The 20,176-nt window shown below is 43.9% G+C and overlaps 2 protein-coding genes across 8 annotated transcripts; one reads left to right on the top strand and one right to left on the bottom strand.

Annotated features, from left to right (window-relative positions):
* The first annotated feature begins 1,596 nt into the window (after positions 1 to 1,596).
* SRSF10 (serine and arginine rich splicing factor 10) lies at positions 1,597 to 12,120 on the top strand. Of its 4 annotated transcripts, XM_088067363.1 has the most exons (7): positions 1,601 to 1,820; positions 3,788 to 3,894; positions 5,554 to 5,655; positions 7,075 to 7,237; positions 7,517 to 7,570; positions 7,742 to 7,843; positions 10,898 to 12,120. In XM_088067363.1, the coding sequence occupies exons 1-7, from the start codon at positions 1,756 to 1,758 to the stop codon at positions 10,914 to 10,916; spliced, it is 612 nt and encodes a 203-aa protein (XP_087923489.1). In that variant the 5' UTR covers positions 1,601 to 1,755; the 3' UTR covers positions 10,917 to 12,120. The 4 variants fall into 4 exon arrangements, with proteins under 4 accessions (XP_087923488.1, XP_087923487.1, XP_087923489.1 ...); XM_088067362.1 differs by lacking the exon at positions 10,898 to 12,120 and having other exon boundaries at positions 1,597 to 1,820; positions 7,520 to 7,570; positions 7,742 to 9,943; XM_088067361.1 differs by lacking the exon at positions 10,898 to 12,120 and having other exon boundaries at positions 1,598 to 1,820; positions 7,742 to 9,943.
* A 256-nt stretch (positions 12,121 to 12,376) lies between these two features.
* PNRC2 (proline rich nuclear receptor coactivator 2) lies at positions 12,377 to 16,258 on the bottom strand. Of its 4 annotated transcripts, XM_014258498.2 has the most exons (4): positions 16,101 to 16,233; positions 15,726 to 15,897; positions 15,047 to 15,251; positions 12,377 to 14,593 (listed from the first exon to the last, which is right to left on the bottom strand). In XM_014258498.2, the coding sequence occupies exon 4, from the start codon at positions 14,573 to 14,575 to the stop codon at positions 14,153 to 14,155; it is 423 nt and encodes a 140-aa protein (XP_014113973.1). In that variant the 5' UTR covers positions 14,576 to 14,593; positions 15,047 to 15,251; positions 15,726 to 15,897; positions 16,101 to 16,233; the 3' UTR covers positions 12,377 to 14,152. The 4 variants fall into 4 exon arrangements, with proteins under 4 accessions (XP_014113973.1, XP_005529781.1, XP_005529782.1 ...); XM_005529724.3 differs by lacking the exon at positions 15,726 to 15,897 and having other exon boundaries at positions 16,101 to 16,258; XM_005529725.3 differs by lacking the exon at positions 15,726 to 15,897 and having other exon boundaries at positions 15,047 to 15,248; positions 16,101 to 16,242.
* Positions 16,259 to 20,176: the final 3,918 nt, after the last annotated feature.

Below are 20,176 nucleotides of genomic sequence, written 5' to 3'. Positions count from 1 at the left end.
CTGCACACAGACCTTGAACATACAACCACATAAATTCCTTTTTTTTGGAAGTGTATATGGCTGCACATCTCCTGTGTTAGTGACTGAACTTCATCTGCCATTCAAACTTGAATCATCTGTCATTCGAAACCTGTAAAAATGAGGCACTTCTTAGTATGAGATTGCCAAGATACGAACAGCAATATCCTCCCACCAGTTTTCATTCATTAATATTAAAAATAAAGATGAAAATACACTGGTGGCAGACACCAGGGCTGCATCAGCTCGAAGTCTTGCTATCCCTGCAGGAGTTTGCTGAAAATCCCTCACATGAAAATGCAGACACTTTTCATCAAACCCTTCACCAAACTCTGTGACTGTTGGGTCACAGATGTGCCTTTTATCCACCTTTATGTGAGTCACACATGAGCTGGTAAGAAATAATCTCTCCACCCACCAACTGTATTGTTTCCATCACACAAACAGCTTCAATGGAAAGGGCTGGTCCTGTGCAAACAGTGTGATGAAAACTCCTGGGGCCCAACAGGGCTGTGGGTAACGGTGTTCTCCACAAAAATTGGATTAATTGCTCCATGTGCAACAATACTTTCACACTCCAGAGAGACTTTGGTCATCTATTTCAGAGTTGCACAGTTGGGGGCCCTGTGGGATTCAACAAATCGAGCACATCAACAATCAAAATTTATTACTATTTACACATTTTAGCAAACAAAAGGAATTAGTGTTCCTTGGCTACAAGTTACGTAGTTCTGAATTAGTATTCTATTCTATCTTCGGTTGGTAAATTATTCTGTTGTTTCTCATGCTAATTAGTCCCTTTCTCAGTGTTTCTCTCCTTTTGGGTCAGTGGTGTGTGGGTTGGTGGTCACGGCCTGCCCCTGCAGATGTAAAATTACATTTTACCCAGCCGGAGATCATTTCAGCACAGTTGCTGAGTTGGGTTTATTAGTTTCTTCCTTATCTTGGGAGTTCTTGCCAGATGGCCCATAAATTCTGCATTCTTTTGTGTCCTTTATCAGCGGGTATCCTTTTTTCTCAAGCTTTGTTAACCTCCCCATAGGTCTGCGATCATCGAAGCATGTCCAGCCCTGAACCTTAACAAGGCAGTTCTACCAATTTATTATTCTAACACAGGGACATCACTTAGGGCTTGTTGGCTGCTGTTTTACGGGTTACATTGATTAAGCCTGAAAGCAGAAAAACGTCAAACATCAGCGAACATATTTCCTTAACGGAACTTTTACACACTCCACGTTTTGCAAGAGCAAGACCACAGGACATCGATCCCTTGAGCTTCAGGAAGGGCAATATAGCCCAAGGTCGTGTCAGCTGGCTGTGCAGGAGGGAGCCATGGCGCTCTGAGGCGGCTGCACAAGGCCGGGGCGCGCCGTCCCCTCACGGCGGGCGCGCGGCCGCCATCTTGCCCCGCGCGCGCTCCCCCTTCCCTCTCTTTCGGCGGGAAAAGCGAAGGGGGGGAGAGAAGCGCGCATGCGCGGCGCGCGCCGGAGGGCCCGCGAGCTCCCGCGCGGGGCTGGCGCGCATGCGCGCTCCCAGAGCGGGGCAGGATTTTGGCGCCGCGTTTGGCTCTCGCCGGAAGCCCCCCGGGAAGTCTCGCGAGAGGCGGCGCGCGGGCGGGCGGTGCAGCTCCCCCAGGGTCGCCTCAGCCGCTGCCGCCGCGCCCGGGCCGCGCTCGCTCCTTCCCTCCCTCCTTCCTTCCCTCCTTTCCTTCCTTCCGTCTTTCCCAGCGCCGCCGACATGTCCCGCTACCTGCGGCCGCCCAACACCTCGCTCTTCGTGCGGAACGTGGCCGACGACACCCGGTGAGTGGGGGCGGAGCGGGGGCTCGCGCAGGCTTTGGCGGGCTCGCTAGGCCGCGGGCGCGGGGGTCCCTCCGCAGCCGGGGAAGGGAAGGGGACGAGTCCGGCCCGCTCCTTTCCTCTGCTTTGCCTTCTCCCTCCCTCCGTTCTCCCTTCTCCGTGCCCTGCCTTCCATTTTCCTCGCGATGCTCCCCGTTCCCCGGCTCTCCACGCGGATCCGTTTCCAAACAGCGTCCAGAAAGAACAAAGCTGGGCCGCAACAAAGTGATGCTCCCCGCAGCCGCCTTTGAGTGTGGCCAGCGGGAGATCCAGGTGGGATGTGCCACCGGGGCGATGCTGGACAGCCGCTGGTGTTTGGGATGCTCCTCTGCAAATGCAGTATTACTGCTAGATGGGAGAAAATAGAGCATTTGTGCCCAAAATTCCTGGCGTAGCCGGTCCCGTTAGTGTGGGAGCTGCTGCCAGTTCAGGTGCAATGTTCCTGCGGTAATAGTTGTGTGCAGGGGCCTCTCAGGACGGCTTAAAGTCGAGGGAAGCAATGCTTGATCTCCGTTATAATCGTGTTGTACCGAGAGCCTGTAAGGACTAAACGTGTGCGGTCACAGAACTTCTCATAAGGAATTGAAACAACAAAACCAGAGCATTGCACAGATTCTGATTTATTCCCTATTTTTTCCATTTAATGAACTTCTGGCTTTCCTCATTTCACTTTGGCAGTTTAGTGACAAAAAACACTTGGTATTTGTTATCAGATGTGGAACATTTACAGATCATTGTTGCCACAGACTGCGTTTGTCAGAGCACTCCTGTGTTGTTTTTTTCGTGTAGAATTTGTAGGGTCTGGTCCTATAAAGTAAGAATTTTCCATCTCTGCCTGGGCGACTTGGACCAAAGTTGTTCAGCAAACAGCAGTAGTGTGGGCACAGTGGAATGGAATTAATTGAGAACGTTGTGATAAATAACTTCAAATTAAACTTTCACCTTTTTTTTCATGAATTAATTCATTTTTCCAATAGTTTATTTTGCTTTAAGAACAGCTGAGGATGATTACTTTCAAATTCTTTACAATAATGTGGATCCTATTGAGGATTCACCTCAAGCACAGAGCTCTTGGAGGTGGTTTGATTGTGAGATCTCCATGCTGGTGGTAGTTCCCTTCTGCCAGCACTGACTGTGTGGAGATTTTGTTTCCCAGCTGATGCAAGAGAAATGTAAAAATACTGAAAACCAGTAGTAACTCTCACATACCACCTAAATATGGTATTGCATCAATCTTCTCATGCAGGTTTTTGTTCTCAAACGTTACAAATTAAATGTGAAGAGCCAGTATGAATGAGAAACCTCTATTGAGGAGAGGCTGTTGTTCCAGGGGTAGTTGAAGCTGAACAGTTTTGTCTCAGCTCTCTAAAGCCAAGTCTTTTGGAAAAACTATCCTGAGGGCATGAGTGGCTGCTCACTGAGATCTGTTCTATTTGATGTGGTTGTAAGTATTGATTATTCTATGGAAATGAGTTTGGGTGACTGGTTTGTTTCTCATAATGTTTATTTGGATCTCATAATTGATGTTTGTGTGTTGCAAAATCACTGTCGAGTTACATGAGGTACTTGAACGATAATAACAATAATTTAACAGTCCTTTCTTTCACTTTCTGCCAACCTTGGCTGCATTGAATGAGCTGATGTGCATCACTTCTCAGTTTACATTTTTATTTTAGCGTTATGCTATGGTTTCAAACTGCCAGGGTGTATACTGAGTGTTTCAGAAAAGCTCCATGTGCTGCCAGCAGGGAACTGCCCAAACACTTTTTTTCCCCAAAAAACGTTCAACTATTTCATCCTCCAGCAAACGCTTCCAAAAACCAGGGATGGTCATATTAATTGCAGATTCGATTTTTTACTTTATATTATTTTATTTTGGTGGGTGTCCTTAACCAGTGACAAAGCCATATCAGGTGTTTGTGGTGTTCCAGGTCCGAAGATTTGCGCCGGGAGTTTGGTCGTTATGGGCCTATAGTTGATGTTTACGTTCCACTTGACTTCTACACTCGTCGTCCCAGAGGATTTGCCTATGTTCAATATCCTTTCTTCAGATGGCTCATTAGTGAGGGGTGTTGAAGTTTGAAATTCAAGTTTGTGTAAGAGGTAACCAATCTAAATGAAAAAGCAGTTTACTTTTGTGTTGTATCTAATAAGTGTCTTACTTATGTCGTGGTGTTTTGTTATTTTTGAAGATTAACTTCTCTCAATTGTTCTTTGCCTTTTTTGCAAAACTTAAGTCCAGTAATATAAAAGCTTGCTTATGTCACTGAAATTAATACTATTTGATTTAAATGAAAATTTATCACTGACTCAAAATTGTCTAGCACGTTTTTATTATCACTGGTGTGTAAGTAAAATTGTGCTTAGCAAAATGTGGCTGCTATTCATTGTTAATTTAACAAATTGAAACTGGAATCACTTGATCAAAATCAGATTGTGTAAAAAATGAGGTGAACTTCTTTCTTTAATATTGTCCCCTAATTTGCTGTCCTCTGTTGTTGCCTCAGAATGTAAAGCTGTACAGTAATGGCGACCCCAAAGAGAAAGCATGAAAGAACCTTTAGAGTAGAGTTCAACAATTAAGGCAAGTAGACAAGCCAAAGACCTCTTAAGGATCAGGCTTGAAGAGAAGGGAGAGTTTGGGAAAAGAAAAAGTAAAGAAAAGCTGGAAGAAGGACAAGCCATAATGGGAGACAAAGCTTCGCTTTATCTACAAAAGGGGGAAAAGGTTGTTTTTCAAAGTTAAAGATAAAGCCATCTGTCATTTTTGGCCAAGCATCTCATGACAAGTCCTTCTGACAAGCACTTAAAGAGTTAAAGGTCAAGATGAAGTTGAATGGTGGCCAAGATTAAAGGAGTCATACCTGATGTATCCTACAGAATTACAGTTTTTCTTCTGTCTGTCATGTAAGCAGTAATTTGATGAATTATTCTGGTTTAGTCCATTGACAAAACCTGTAATATTTCTCTTGTGAGTGCTGCTGTAACTGTGGTCTGAATGAAATGGAAGTTTCTCTCCTGCAGAGATGATGCTGCTGAGAAATGAGTGGCCTGGAGGGGAAAGGCAGCTCATTGTTTGGGGTCCCACAAGCTGGAATTAGGGGTGTAAATTCTAGCATTAAAATCAATGTCTGTCACTGTGCCTTGGCCCCGAGTGCCATTGCAAGGCTCGTAGTGTCTGCTCTTCTCTCACACTGCAGAGGCTCTGCACACAGGGCTGTGACATGACATCAGTTAAACCTAAAATCAGTTGTTAAAAAAAGAAAGGAAAGCTTTTTTCCAATTCCAAAGTTAATATTTACTGTTGGTATGTCCAACATAAGTGAAGAAGTAGGGCTTAATTTTAATAAACTCAAGTAGAAAGAACTAAATGACCATTAACAAGTGTGTTTTGAAAGGATACCTTTGTTTTCTTTGCATAAGTACAAGTGGGAGAAGAAAAAAATTAAGATTATCATATAGCAAGTGCTTGTTGATAGATAAAGTCATGGTCATACTACAACATTTTAATTTTATTACAGGAGTTTTCAGATAGCTGGTGGTTAATTTTAAAAAATTCACTAGCACGTAGAGTAGCATAACACAAAAACTTAACAGCTGTAAAATGAGAAAATAACTTGAAAAATTAATTTTTTTATTTTAAATACCAAATCTATTAAACTGCTCAAATTCCCAAGTACCTTAACACTGCCCACATTTGAAGATGTCCGTGATGCAGAAGATGCTCTCCATAATTTGGATCGAAAGTGGATTTGTGGTCGGCAAATAGAAATCCAGTTTGCACAGGGGGACCGCAAGAGTAAGTGCCTTGATTTTATCACAGCCTGAATTTAGCCTGAATTTCAGCACCAAACACTGCACGTGGTGCTAATTGTTGTGAAGTGTTCTTATTTTATATAAATAGCCCGTGGATGTTCTGCCTTTTATCCAGTAACTGTTAATGACTCGTTTAAATTATAAATGGATAACTAAGTACAGCAGTCACCACAGTCATTCTTTGGAGCTTTCTGTGCAGCTCTGTGTGATTTTTCAGGATTGAGGTAGTGTCTTCATTTTCATTTGGCTTCAGGATAAAAGTCAGTTTCAAGTTACCCGAGTTCAAGGTGAAGCAAGAACTCAGTATTTTCTGAACAGATAAATGTAGAAAGAATTTAGATCTTTTAAATCTGTTGTTTATGTGCATGGTCTTAATTTGCAGAGAGATACAGATTTGTAAAACCTGGCACAAATCTGTTGGTCTAAACCAGGACTGTAATACTCATGTGATGCCTGGGAATAAAAGGACCTTAAAGGTCTTTAGTTACACCTCTCAGAAAAACAACCTGACTGTCCAGTTCTCCCTCAAGTCCTCACAATTAAATTTAATGGAGTTAATGGAAATTCTACACTCCAAAGGACAAGTTTCTGCCCTGTGTATAAACACTGGGGTTTCTAGCTAGTTTCTGAACAAAATTAACTAAATCCACCTTAGTGTGTTGCAAGCAGCACTAAAAACAAAATTTGAAGCCATTTACTGCAGAGGGTGTTTGTTAGAGCGAGTTTAAAATACTTAGAGCATGGTCTTTGAGTTTGAATTTTCTACAAAGGAAGGATAGCTCTGCTGCTTAGAGGAAATACAGTGGAAGACTAATAGGTTCATTCATTCTTAATTTCTTTAATAACTAAGCTGCAGAGTGAAAGTGAAGTATTTTACTGGGGGGGTTCCCTCTGGAATCAGACTTCTCTTTGTGTGGCATCCATCAAAGCCTCTGTATAAGCTGGGCCTTTAATCATTAAAGACAGCTGTGGATCAGGTGTGATGATGGTGCTGTGCAGTCAGGAAAAAGTGTTTAATTAGCTTTCACTCATTGGGTAAATTCAGCAGTGTCAGAATGTGTCAGTCATGGGTCTGACCTGCCATACCAGTTTCCAGCTGGCCTGAAATCACCTTGGCCAGCTCTGTGTTCTGGTTATATGGAGCATTAGTCCTTTCTGACTGGTTTTGAGGGTTTTTTTTGTTTTGCTTTCTAGATTTACAGTGCCCCCAAGGCTGCATTAATTTGTGTCCAGTGGCTAAAGCAGCACAAAACAAGTGGCACAGAGCAGCCTCTCACCTGTTCCTTCATAAACATCAAATCACAAATGAGCCTTTCTGCTCAGCACCAAATACATGGCTTAGACCTTGAGGGGGAAAAAAGTAGGGCATCTTCTTCACCTGCAAATACTGCTATTTTTACAGCACCAAACCAAATGAAAGCCAAGGAAGGGAGAAACCTGTACAGTTCTTCTCGTTACGATGACTATGACAGATACAGGCGGTCTCGGAGTCGCAGTTACGAGCGCAGACGGTCGAGGAGTCGCTCCTTTGATTACAGCTATAGAAGATCCTATAGTCCCAGAAAGTAAGTGTAGTGTGTGGGGCTGGCCTCAGCTGCACAGCACAGACACACACCACGCTGACTGTTTGTTACAGTTTTGAGTAATTCTTATCGTGGGAGTAACCACTGGGAGTTGCATACCTTGCATGCTGCATCTGCTCAGGAATAATGAATGAACCGATTCTGTGCTGCATAGGAGAATAACTAAAAGCAAATGAACAGCTTGAAAATATAATGTATTAAGTATTTGTATGTTTACATAGGTATTTGTCACCGTTTACTTTTTCTGATGTACCTTTTTAGCAGTAGACCTACTGGAAGACCTCGTCGTAGCAGAAGCCATTCGGACAATGATAGGTAAAAACTTTTTACACCCTTTAAATTGCAAACTAGATCACTGTATTCCTTTAACTATAGGTTTAAAAAAAAAGTTTCTCCTGCAAAAACGGTAAACAATTTTTAATGTACTAGATGTCTAAGAATAGTGTTTTTACATTCAAATCTCCTCTCTCCCCTTTATTCTGATAGGTTCAAACACCGCAATCGATCTTTTTCAAGATCTAAGTCCAATTCAAGATCACGATCCAAGTCACAGCCCAAGAAAGAAATGAAGGCTAAATCACGGTCTAGGTCTGCATCTCACACCAAATCTAGAGGCACCTCTAAAACAGATACTAAAACACACTATAAGTCCAGCTCAAGATATGAGAAGGAGTCGAGAAAAAAAGAACCAGCTAGATCCAAATCACAGTCAAGATCACATTCTAGGTCTAGGTCAAAATCCAGATCGAGGTCTTGGACTAGTCCCAAGTCCAGTGGCCACTAACAGTGTATCCATGTTGGTTTAGGCATGTAAGATTCATTTACACACAGTTCAGTTTACTTAAATTATCAGGAATATGATGTTGCAACAGTGCTAAAAACTATTTTCTTTGTCAGTTTTCCCTGTAGCCAACAATGGTTGAAATTAGAACAGTGTTGAGAAGCCACAGAGAGAGAGAGAGAGAGAGAGAGAGAGAGAGATTGTCCACTTGGTTAAATGTCATGGGCAGCTAATGATTTGGTTGTGGTGTCTCTATGTATATTTTTGTAAAGATTTGCATTTTTAATGCTTAGATATTTGGTGATGACTTGGTTGATCGTAACTTGCAACATTGTCCTTTTACAAATGTCACACCCGTAGAAAAATTGGTACCAGTTTGTGCTGGGCAGTTAAACCAGCTGTTTAACTGGTTCTTCAACTCTAAACTTTGTGAGAAAAAGGAAAACTGGACAGCTGTAGTGCAACACTGGCTGCTAGGAAATCAGACTGGCAGTTTGTTTCCATGGCTCCAGGGCAGGTTTCAGTGTTCTCTGTGCCCAGCAGCACCAGCAGGTTGGCAGATGGAGCTCTGTGGAGGGAGATTTGGGAGATTTCTCTTTACCCTGCTGTCTGGAGAGATGGTACTAACCTTGCATGTACAACATGGGCAGAGAGTTGGCCTTGGAGCTCACTCAGAGCCTGTGCAGTGTCGTGACTTGTCAGGATAGAGGCTTCACTGCCTCTGCCCTGGCTGCTGGTGCTGAATGTGAGGGAAAAACCCACCTTGAAATGGAAAATCTCAATTCAGATTTCAGCAAACGGCAGAGCAACTAAATATTAGGTTGTGTGTACATTTTATGCAGTTTTTTGTATCTATTCTCAATTTTAGTGAGCAGTTAACCATAAAGTTGCTTAGTTTTCCTGCTGTTAGATACAAGTAGATTGTTTGGAGTTGTGTGTGTACAGTATATAAGAACTAAACTTTTATGCCAATAACTCCTGTGGTTAGTTGGTGTATTCATAGGTATCAAACTGTAGCCATCTCCCTGGGTTACCAGGCTTGCTTTTTACACAGCAAAAAAGCAGTTGCTCAAGCAAGCCTGAATCACTCCTTCCTCAGAATGGATAGTGGTGACAAGATTTCATTTTCCTTCAGAACAAAAGTTTGAAGTTGGATATGAACAAGAGCTGCATCTCTAGTTATGTAGTTTATCACGAATACAATACATTTAGAAAATTGGACGTGAAAAATAACAAACCCAGTGTGTAATCTTCCCAGTATTTCTCTAGAAGGCAAGATCCTTTGTTATGGAAATGGCTTTTGGCATTGTTTTTTTTTTTTTAATCTTTACCTGCAAAAGCCACCATCAAACACTTAAGTGTTCCTCACTGTCTGATGTCTGTAGCATAGAAAGACATTGATTTCCAGAAGTTCCTTTTTAGAGAAATGTTTTAGGGTTTGGGTTTAGTGTTTCAGCAGGGTCTTTAAAGAAGCACAAATGGCTTTGAGATCCTGTCAGTGGAACGTGCTTAGGGTTGATCCTAGAACCTTTGTACATTTGATAGTATTTCTAACTTTTTCTTTTACTGTTTGCAGTTAATGTTCATGTTCTGCTATGCAATCATTTATATGCACGTTCCTTTAATTTTGTAGACTTTTCCTGGATGTATAGTTTAAAAAACAGCAAAAAGTCTATTTAAAACTGTAGCAGTAGCGTGCAGCTCTAGCAGAGAAAAGTTGTGGGATTAAACTTTGTATTTCCTTTCTTATAGAGGCTTCTAAAAAGGTATTTTTATATGTTCTTTTTAACAAATATTGTGTACTACCTTTAAAACATCGATGTTTTGATCAAAATAACTAAAGACCCAGCTTATTTTCTGCTTGCTGTAAATTTAGCAAACATGCTGTAATAAAAAAATGAAGGAAATACTGATCCACTGGAATTATTGTAGCTTTAGAATTTGACTCCAGAGCATGGTTAGGAGTAGAGCTATGCATCCCTTATGGAGTAAAATCCTTACTATGGTATTTCAGTAAAGGCAGGAATTTTTCATTTAGTGTCTGAATAAATGTCACTTAACATTTTTGAAGGGGTACAAGACAAACTGAGAACTCTTAAGCATAAGTTGTACTCTAATGTATTGAATTTTCTTTGCCATTATCTTTCATTATTGCTGGATGGACTTGCCCCATAGGTTATAATTCAGATATTATCAGCCAGGTTATGAAACTACGTAAAAGCAATGACTGAAGGTTCATACAGAATTAAATTTATAGTATCACCATATCAATTTATGATTGCCATGTGAAAACTGGTGCCAGCAGTGGTTCTGTGGGAGGTGGCAACAGGGATGGAGCTGCCTGCTGGCACTGCTGTGTGGCCAGCTGAAGGTTCTGCCCTGAAAGACAAAAATCCTCTGTAAAGCACTGAATTGCTTTGATAAATCTACTGTCACCCTCTATAAGTTGAGCTGTGATTATTTCTGCTTCTAACAGCAGAAACCCCCACTCTTTTCAGCTTTATAATTTATAAATATAAATATAGTCTTGATGACTAAACTCCTGCTTGAAAGGGGTCCTCGTGACTGAGTGGTGGGGAGAGCGTGGCTGTGTCTGTCAGGGACCTGCAGGGATTGCTGTGGTTGATGGTGATGCTGCTCCAGCTGGAATTGGAGCTGGAAGGGTGGGAGGAGGGAGGAGAAATCTCCATGTCCAGGCAGAGTAACAGTAACTGTTCCTTAACTGTTGTGTCAGCATGTCCTTATATTGTGTGCCTCAGCATTTATGTATAGCACAGTTTAATTTTTGTTTTGAAAAGCCAGATCATTGCAAGTATAATATAGTGTCTGCCAGTTCTGATGGTTCTTTCTTTCTCTCCCAGAGGTAGGACTAAACTTTGACTTGACTTGTGTATATGAACAAGCCAGAAAAGCCGAACACAAACCCACGATGTTTCAAGAGTGCATGAATAAAGATGTTGTCCTAGTTCTTGCTCCCATGGAAAAATTGTGAAGAAGCTGTTCTGTGGGCCTTTCAGTTGGGGACGAGTTAGCAGGATGTGGCCAAAAGGGCAGGGAATGTTTATGCATTCATGCAAGTCAAGCCACAGCCCATCTAGATAACATCTCCCTTCCTTGATGCAGGTATCCCAGTCCTGCCCTAAAAAAATAAAAAAGCAGGAGCCTGTTTTGTGCAAGCTTCCTGCAGGTTATGCACAGCTGGAATGCAAGAACTTTGCAGGCTACAAAAGATCATGTCTAGGCATCTTTCTTTTGGAGTCTCAAGAATGGTGGGAATTACGTTTTTCTGTGGTAATACTAGATTTTGTCATTCCTGCAAAATTTGTAGAATTGAAGTAGTGTGTAAAAAATAACTCTGCTGAAAGTAATGGCTGTGCTCCAAAATATCTGCAGCGAATCGATTGGTGTCAGCAGTCATAGAAGGCTCTATTGGAACTTCTTTTTCACCTAAAGTCCATGCACCCAACTGGTAATTAAAAATCTTCAATTTAGTGGTTAAGTAGCTGGGTGTTTAATTAGGGACTCTGATAGACTGGTCTCTGAAAGCTCAATGTTATCCTTTCTATGTCTTATCAAGATGTTTAATGTACAGTATCATGGTTTTACTCAAAGTGGAATCTTTTGGTTTTAATGTTGTTTTGAGCTCTCTGCTTGGACAGAGCTTTTTTTCCTGCCTGCTGACTTTGGGGTGACAGCTGGGGGTGTGCTCAGAGAGGGGCAGTGCAGCCATGCACAGCACTGCTGCTCGGGCCTTGGCAGGGATGGTGCAGATGAACATTTTGAAGTACAAAGGGATAAAATTGACACATTTTTAGGACATAATCACCCATTAAGAATTGCTGGTTTTCTCCATTTATCTTGTAACTTGCTTAAAAAAAGTCTGTAGTCCATTGCTATAATATTTGTCTAAAGATGCTCTTGCTGCTGAGACTATTGTAGGAAGGGAAGACTCTGTACCCTGTAGTGTGTTTGATCGGAGATGCTGATGTTTTATTCATCCACATCCTTTCTTCTTGAGTTTTGTGTTCCATCTGTGCAAATAACCCTGTGAATTGGGAATAAAATGTACAAGTTTTGACTATAACTTGAGAGCACCTTCTGACTTAATTAATCCAGCCGTAGTCTGTGGGAGACGGAGCCCCAAGCGCTGCTTCCCAGCCTCGCCAGCTTTTGGTTTTGTCAGGAACATTAATTAGTGTTAATTCTCAAGCCCTGTGTTCCCAAACCACTGGAAAGGCATGAAGGAGAAGGCTGCAGTTAAAGAAACCTCCCTTGGGAAAGGAACTGCCAAAATGAGGTCATCCCCACTTTTCCATTTCCATCTGAAAACAAAGAGATCCTTTTAGGGGGTAAAAAAAAAAAGTTTATTTAAAATGTTTTGTTTCCAATTTGTACAAACATCATCAGTAATTGACAATTTGAAGTTGAGAATTGATAATTAACTGGGATACAGCTCAGACTCTGGTGAAGGTCCAGGTCACAACACAAGTTTAGAGACTGCCAATTCCATGTGATTTGGAGCAATAATTTTTGTAAACATTCAGCTCAGCTGCCACTGCATTTGGAATGTACAGAAAGACACCTCTGAACATTTCACAATCTGCAAAAGGCCTGTTCAAATTAAAGCACTTTTTTTTTTTTTAAGTAATCCTTGTATTTTTGAAAGAACCCTGGCTGCTGCTGTTGTCACAGTCCAGCTGTTCTGCTGGAGGGTGACAGCACAGGAGCCACCTGCCCTGATTTTAGCAAAGATTGGGACAAAATGTTGTTTTACAGAGCATTGATACATTTCAGAAACACAGAATGATTACAATCCTTCAGTTTCATCAAGCACCCAAACCCAGGCATTTGCATTTCTTGTGAAACACTTGATTTGGAACATTTCAGTGTTTTTTCATCACTGAACACACACCTCTCCTACACATTCACAACAGGAGGATTTGAAACTCCAGCAGCTTTTTTTTTTTTTTTAAGTTTTTTTCTTTAATTAAAAAAAATCTAAATAAGCCTCTTTTGCACTGATTTTACTTTAAAAAAACGAGATTACAACCAAATACAATGTGCATATTCACTGCATGTGAAGTGCAAGGGCACAGCCACAAATGTCTTTTTTTTTGTTATTTTTTTTAAACAAAATATCATTTTTTAAAACCAGGCCACGTACTCAACATGGTCATCTTACATTCAGCAGTTTTTGTACTAAAAATACATCTGTGCAGGAAAGCCCAGCAGAAATTTACATATGCTACAATGTTTTACATGTATTTACATGGCTCTGTCTTCCCTGTGAGAACATCTAATACCAGCCCCAAACTATTCATTGTTACAGGGGAACCAATTTAAGACTAGACCAAGGAACTACTCCACCTTTTTTTTATAAAAACTGATAGAAAAATGTGGTTTAGAACTCCTCAGTGCAGTGGGCATACAAAGGATTGGGGGGAGGTTTTTTGGCAGTCACCTGGCAATGCAAGGTCTTTAGTTGGCACTCATGGAGATTGCTGGGGAACAGCTGGAGAGGCTTTATGGATCTGCCTGAGGAGTTCTTCCACACCCTTCCAGAACATTCCAGATGGGAGTCACGGGCTTGAAACACTCACCCACCACTGCAGGAGTGCCAACAAAGCTTACAGGGACAGGTAAGAGAATCAGCTGTGTCTCCCCTTGTGCCCAGGTGGAGGTTTCTGCTCTGCAGTGTTTAGCAAATCTCACACCAGTCTGAAAAGCAGCAAATAACCTGACTAAAGTTTTCAGTGCGTTTTAATTTTCAGTTCATGCTGCATTAAGTTAGGTAAAAGGTGGTTTTCTAACAATTCAAAGTTACAATTCCAATTCTGGAATACAGTCCCATTTATTCTTAAATACAGTAAATGTGACTGCTCAGGATTTGACTGATTTTCAAGAAAATAGCTATTTCACAGTGAGGTGAACACAGCACTGAACTTTTGAGGTAAAAGATGAGGGGAATGTAAACTTTCACCCCTCTCCAAGTGACTAACTACATGCAGCAAGAACACCTGGTCCTGCACATCTGTGCAGCTGGAGTTGGGAAAAGCAATGCTCAAATTTGAAACCCTGACAGTCGAAATCACTTCTGAAAAATCACACGTTATACCTCAGGCCTGGACTTTCAGTAAGGTTTTGAGCTGAAATGTCATTATTTCTTTATCAGAAGGTTTGAAAGAAACAGGTACCCAGTGGCTTGGTGGCTTAGGCAGAACACTTGGGGAGGGTGGCTCGCTGAACTTGGCCCCAGCATAGTTCTGGTTGCTCTGAGGGGTGAACAACAGGTTGCGATTGGATAGAGCAGGATTCCAATTGGGATTCTTGGGGAAGGGAACGTTGTTCTTCCCCCCTTTCTGCATGGCCTGCCATGCACCAGGAGAGGAGCTGCAGCCGTGGCCTCTTTCCTTCTTCACGTAGGTTTTCATCTGAGAATTCTGGTCTTTGTTCTTCTGCCTGTTTTTAAGTTGTTGATGGTTCTTGGTGGTATTTCTAGACTGGGGAACGGGAACGTTGTATCTTTCTCCACCTCCCATCTTCAACTTAAATGTCACCTGTAAAAACAAGATGAGTCAGGGTAAGTCTTTATTACTTTTTTTAAATGAAGTGTTTCAGAGAACATTTAGATTTCAAGCAAAGGGACAAAAATTAATCTAACCAAAACTCACTCTAAACAGGCCAGTCCTCTCCTCAGAAAAGGTGTACCTGGAGGAATGTGACTGACAAAACCTTGCTCAGAAAGTGCAGAGCCACATTTCATCCGTCAGTATTGAGTGCTGGAGACATTTAAATTCAGTCTGTTAACACCTAATGACTAGGCAAAGTTTACCCTGATAAAGCCACTCCCCAGACTTCCCAAAGTTTGATAGACCCAAAATGAACTGAAAACCACCTCAAGTGGAAGAGATTTAATTCATTTCCAAAGCCCAGACTCCAGCACAGCACGCTCAGCACGTCCCTGCAGGCTCTCCTGCGATGTTTATTTCCCCTCTCCCACCGTCATTTACCTCTCAGTGGTCTTCTCCGATTCCACACTCTCCAACTCTTGTCCCCTTTCTTGCTTCCAAGCCTGAAAGAACAGGTGCTGCCTTGTGCTGGACTCCTTCCTTTGGCTGGGAATAGAAGTTTTCATGGGCTGATCTGCTGTCTTCAGCCAGGGAGCCGAGCCCAACATCGGATTCTCGGCACAGAAACTCCAAGGGAGAAGTCCTGCTGCAGAAACGACAAAGAAATTTCAATTCAGATTAAGGAAACAATTGTTTCATTTTGGGGTGGAATAAAGGGCAAGCGGAAATAAATCAGAGAATTTAGAGTCAGCTGTGTCTCCTTAGATGTTAAACGTGACAACATGCTGCAAACTAAACCCCAAAACCCCACCCAAAAACACACAGCTTTGTTTGCCTTTCTCTTCATATAAAGTTCACCACCAAACTTAGCATATCCCAAGTAACGACATTTTGCTTGTTTTCTGTCTTAAGAAGCATTTTGACAGACAATCAAGAACTTTATCCCTTTCGTTTTAGTAGAGAAAAAGTAAAGTACAATAGGAAATACTTTGGGAACTGGGACCAACACAGGAACTACCTACTGTCCAAACCCTTCCCCAACCATCACAGAACTCCATTTGTCATCTGTCAGCTATTTCTTTAACCTTCGTTATCCCAGTAATTCCTTAATAACTCTTACACTAACTTCCTGTTTTGCTCATGGCTTGTCTTTTCCTGGGATTTCTGAGATTTTAATCTTGACGCACTCGGGTCTGTTCAGCTCCTGTCACTCCAAACTCAGCAGCCCCCTGTCCATCCCTCAGCTCCAGAGGAGCCGCCCAGCTCCATTTCCAGCTTCCGCCTTGTTTGGACTGCAACCAAAAGCCGAGATAACGTCACCGGCCCAGCTGCCGTCAGCTCCCGCCGACCGGAGCTTCTTCGCCTCCGAACTTTCTCCGTTCTTCTCTCACCGACACCTGCGGGAAGCCGGGACCCCCCGTCCCCCCTTCCCCAACAACGGAGCACAACATGGCGGCGGCCGCGCCCGGCCCTTCCCGCACCGCCCCGCCCTTACCGACTTCTGTCCGCTCCGCTCGCCCACAAGCACGGACACACACGCGGCCCTTCAGGAACAGACCCCGCGCTGTTCCGCCGTCACTGTCCGACCCCCGCCCTCAGCGCTCCCGCCGCTCCGCACCGCCCCTCGCTCTCCCTCACAAAATGGCGGCCGCGTCCTGCGCCGTTTAACACCTTCTCCCTCCTCCCCCCTCCGCGGGGCCGCTCGGCCGCAGCCAATAGGAGCGCGCCGCTGGCCCGCTCCACCAATGGGAGCTAAGCCCCGCCTGTTGCTGGGCGGGCCCGGGGCAGAGCGGCCGCGGCGCGAGGGCGGGCGGGGCCGCCATTTGAATCCCCTCACGAAGGGCAGCGCGGGAGCTGCCGTCGCTCTTTGTCCCGCCCGACCCAGCCCGGCCCCCTCCCCGTCCCGCCGCTCTTTGTCCCGCCCGACCCAGCCCGGCCCTTCCCTGTCCCGCCGCTCTTTGTCCCGCCCGACCCAGCCCGGCCCCCTCCCCGTCCCGCCGCTCTTTGTCCCGCCCGGCCCGGCCCCGTCGACGGCACCGCCCGCGGTTCCCCCGGCCCGTCTCCACAGCCCCCCGGACAGGCTGCCAACATCGCCTCGCCCGCGAATTAGCACAACAAAAAAAGTGAGGAACGCCCGCACCAGCTGCCGCTGGGGGCTTCAAAGAGGTGAGGTAATTAACAACAACAACAACAAGAAAAAAGCAAAAAGGCACAAAACACCCGGCTGTGCAAGCGAGGGGCGTCGAGAGAGGGGATTCAGCGAACAAAGAGTAAAATTCAGCCCCCTCAGAGATCCCCGCAAAGCTCTGATGTCAAATGAAGGGTCTCGGGTTTGTTGAGCCCATTCCCCATGCCTGCCTTTAGTTAAACTATTTAATGTTTAAATTTAAAGTATTGAAAACAACGTAGTGGGATGTTTCAGGTCAAAATACAGGGAAAAGCTTGCCCAGGTTTAAACCAGCACTGTGGGTATGCACAGCCCCTGGCACTGGCTGCAGTTTGTGTTTATATTCACATTTTCTTATTTTGCCTCAAAGGATCATTTTGAAGAAAAAACTCACAAGATTTGGCCTTTACCATGTGTAGGATGAAAGAAAATTAGTTATACATAAGAAATTTGCAAATATAAGAGTGTTCCCTGCCCACTACTGCGGGGCAAGTCGAGCACTGTACACCACATTAAAGACCAAAAAAAGGAAGTTTCAAAGAAAACAGAAAACAACTAGCTCGGTTCCAACCCCACCAAGTCAGAGCAGTACTTAAAAACAATGCATGAACATTCAGAGTTTTTATTTTGAGGTAAAGACCCTGGGTTCATTGAGTTACCCTGCATTTTTTTGCTACAGAAGGGGAAAATTATGCATTTCTGCTTTATCCGTAAAACAAAACTGTTTTCTTACTGACCTGGTGTTACTGGGCTGTGACCCAACCCACAACAAGGTAAAGACTCTAAAATGAAGTTTGTATTCATTGTGAAGTCATTAAAAAAAACAGCATATATTTTAATATACAAGATGTGTTGACATACCCAAGCCCAGACCTTTGTCCCTATTCTTTATTGTATGTTTGCACAAAGCAAGCTGAAATTAATTTGTTTTCCTCCCTTTGCTTTGGATTTCTTGGCACAACATTATGGCTGAGGTCCTTATAGCAGTTTTTTCTTTTGTCTTTAGATGGAAGAGAACAATATCTGCTGTAAGCCTTGAAATTCCACTCATTAATAAACAACTCTCCTACAATGCACATCAGCAGATTTTTGATTTGTTTCTATCTCTAGTGTGTTTGTTTCTGCTCAAACACAATCTCACCCCAGAGTGTGGATGTTTTCCAGCCAGGACATGTCAGTGGCATTAAGAAAGAGCATTTTGCAGCGTGCAAATGTTCTGCTCTCTTGTCTGGGGAACACAACAGCGTGTACTTTTCAACTCGGATCAAGAATGACACAAGGTCTGGCTGTTTGTCCCTGCTATCTCTGAGATAATTAAAGAAACATCTTGTCTTTCAGAGCTGGTTTTGGGGTCAGGCTGACACATTCAGCCTGGGGGAGCAGGAAATGTCAGTGATAAGCCATTCCTGTATTTGTGCAGGAACTGCTCCACTGAAACAAACTGAGTCATTCGGAGGCCGAGCAGGATCACCAGGGTATTTTTAAAATCAACGGGACAAATACCCCAAACACCACAAAGTCCAGCTTGCAAAGTTCTGTGTTTCACTGTCCAGCTTTAGAGCCCTGGGCTGGTTTCCTCTCCTGCAGTGGAAGGAAAGGAGATGTTCCCAGAGCTGTGCTAACCCCAACGTAGACAGAGGCCTTGGAGTTCCTGCCACGTCCTGAAGACACAGCACAGACTGAATCCTGAGGTTCTGTCTCAATCTTTTATCATCACCACCCGAGATTCCCTCAACAGGAGCTACTTCATTCCTTCAAATCATGATTTTTAAACCCTCTTCCTTTTCAAAGCTCTCAATGTAACATTTGTGACTCATAAGCATGTGACACTGCATTGACCTCAGTTACTCATGGGCAGACTGGGATATTTTAGGTGCCTCCAGGATCATGCTGTGCCCACCCTTCATGCCCTGCGGCCCTCCAGGTTACAGACCCAGTTCCAGAGGCAGAGCCCACAGACACTGCTGGAACAGGGCAGTGCTTCCAAACCCACCCTGCTCGTGGTGACACAGCCTCGGTGACCTCAGCTCCACTGCACCCTCTCAGAACCTGTACTCAGCACGGGCAGGGGGTTCTGCTGTGCCAGTGTCTGCTCTGTCTGGATTATTCCACTTCCTCTGACTGCAACAAATCCCAGCTTTCCTCATGTTCCCAGGGAGCTGCATTACCCAAATCCTCCTCAGCTCCTCACCACGCTTCTGCTGCCACGGTGACAGCACCTCAGAGATTTCCCCAGCCACCTTTATTTTTCACTCAGTACCTCCACTCACTCTCACAGCAAACATTAATCCAGCCCAGGGAAGCAGCTCCATCTGTGCTGGCACTGCCACAAACAGCAAGTCCCAGTGAAGACAAAGCCTCCAGAGCTTCATTAGCCCCAAATTAAGATGCTTCCAGCTGTGGCTGAGACGGATCTCACCGCACACATGCTCCTGCCCGGGTGTTTCTGTGGAGCTGCTCAGCGTGGATGCTGCAGGAAGTCTGCAGCACGGATGACTCATTTGTTAAATCAATAGTGAACCATTGCCCCAGTTTTATTTCACAGTGACGAGTTTCCGGCCGTGGGTGACTTTCAGTAAACCCAAGATGTTTACTTTTTGTAGCTCCAAGAGCCTCATGACACACTTGAAACTCGTTGGACGTTTCCACCTGAGCCAAACATTAACCAGATTGTTAATCTAAGTTTCCTCATGAGGGAAACGTGTGAGCTTATGTTTTCTTTAAAACTGCATGAAAGCACTGGGTACACAGTAATGTTTAGAATATCTTTTATTCTGCCTGGTGTTCATCAAATAAAGCTTGGGATATTCACAGCAGTGAGCTACAGGAATTAAGCAGACATTTGAACCTCTGCAGGGTAAATAGAGAAGAGGCTCAATAACCCACAAAACTACACACTTTAATTGTTCAAATCTCCTTATAAGCATATTGATATAAGCTTTAGACATGAATTAAGTTGGTGTCCAGCAGCACCTGAGTTACATCAGCTCCAGAACACGAGTTCCCTCCTCTGCGCTGTTGGAGCTTGTGAGTGTGAGATCGCATCCACCACTGCATTGTGCACTGGTGTGTGGGGGTGTGCACAGCACTAGGAGTAAAAACACTCCCGACACCGACAGATCAGTTATCCAAACCCTGAGCCTGGGGGTTTAAAGAGCTTGTGCTGAAGCAGCTTTGTCACAGCTGACAGCCCCACTCTGGAAAACAAACACATGCAGGCACCACTCCCGAGTCACTCCCTGTTTTCTGCCTCAACAGCTCCCCTTTGGAACCCACAGCGGCTCTGAGTCACAGAACCCTGCAGGAACCTTCAGCCCATTTAAATCAATGTCCCTCGTTCACATCCTGGCAGCAGGGAAACCATTTTTACCTGAACCCTCCTCCCTCCACAAGAGCAGCAGAGG

The sequence above is a fragment of the Pseudopodoces humilis genome, chromosome 27 (genome assembly GCF_049639895.1).
Source record: "Pseudopodoces humilis isolate 2021_Gansu_Grassland_sample_001 chromosome 27, ASM4963989v1, whole genome shotgun sequence".
NCBI classification, from domain to species: domain Eukaryota; kingdom Metazoa; phylum Chordata; class Aves; order Passeriformes; family Paridae; genus Pseudopodoces; species Pseudopodoces humilis.
This window is presented reverse-complemented; position numbering and strand designations above follow the sequence as displayed.

Coding starts and splice junctions, on each gene's coding strand:
- PNRC2 (XM_005529724.3), bottom strand. CDS start 14,575: ATGGGAGGTGGAGAAAGATACAACGTTCCCGTTCCCCAGTCTAGAAAT.
- SRSF10 (XM_088067361.1), top strand. CDS start 1,756: ATGTCCCGCTACCTGCGGCCGCCCAACACCTCGCTCTTCGTGCGGAAC. Junction 1,821..3,787: donor AACGTGGCCGACGACACCCG/GTGAGTGGGGGC, acceptor GTGGTGTTCCAG/GTCCGAAGATTTGCGCCGGG. Junction 3,895..5,553: donor AGGATTTGCCTATGTTCAAT/ATCCTTTCTTCA, acceptor CACTGCCCACAT/TTGAAGATGTCCGTGATGCA.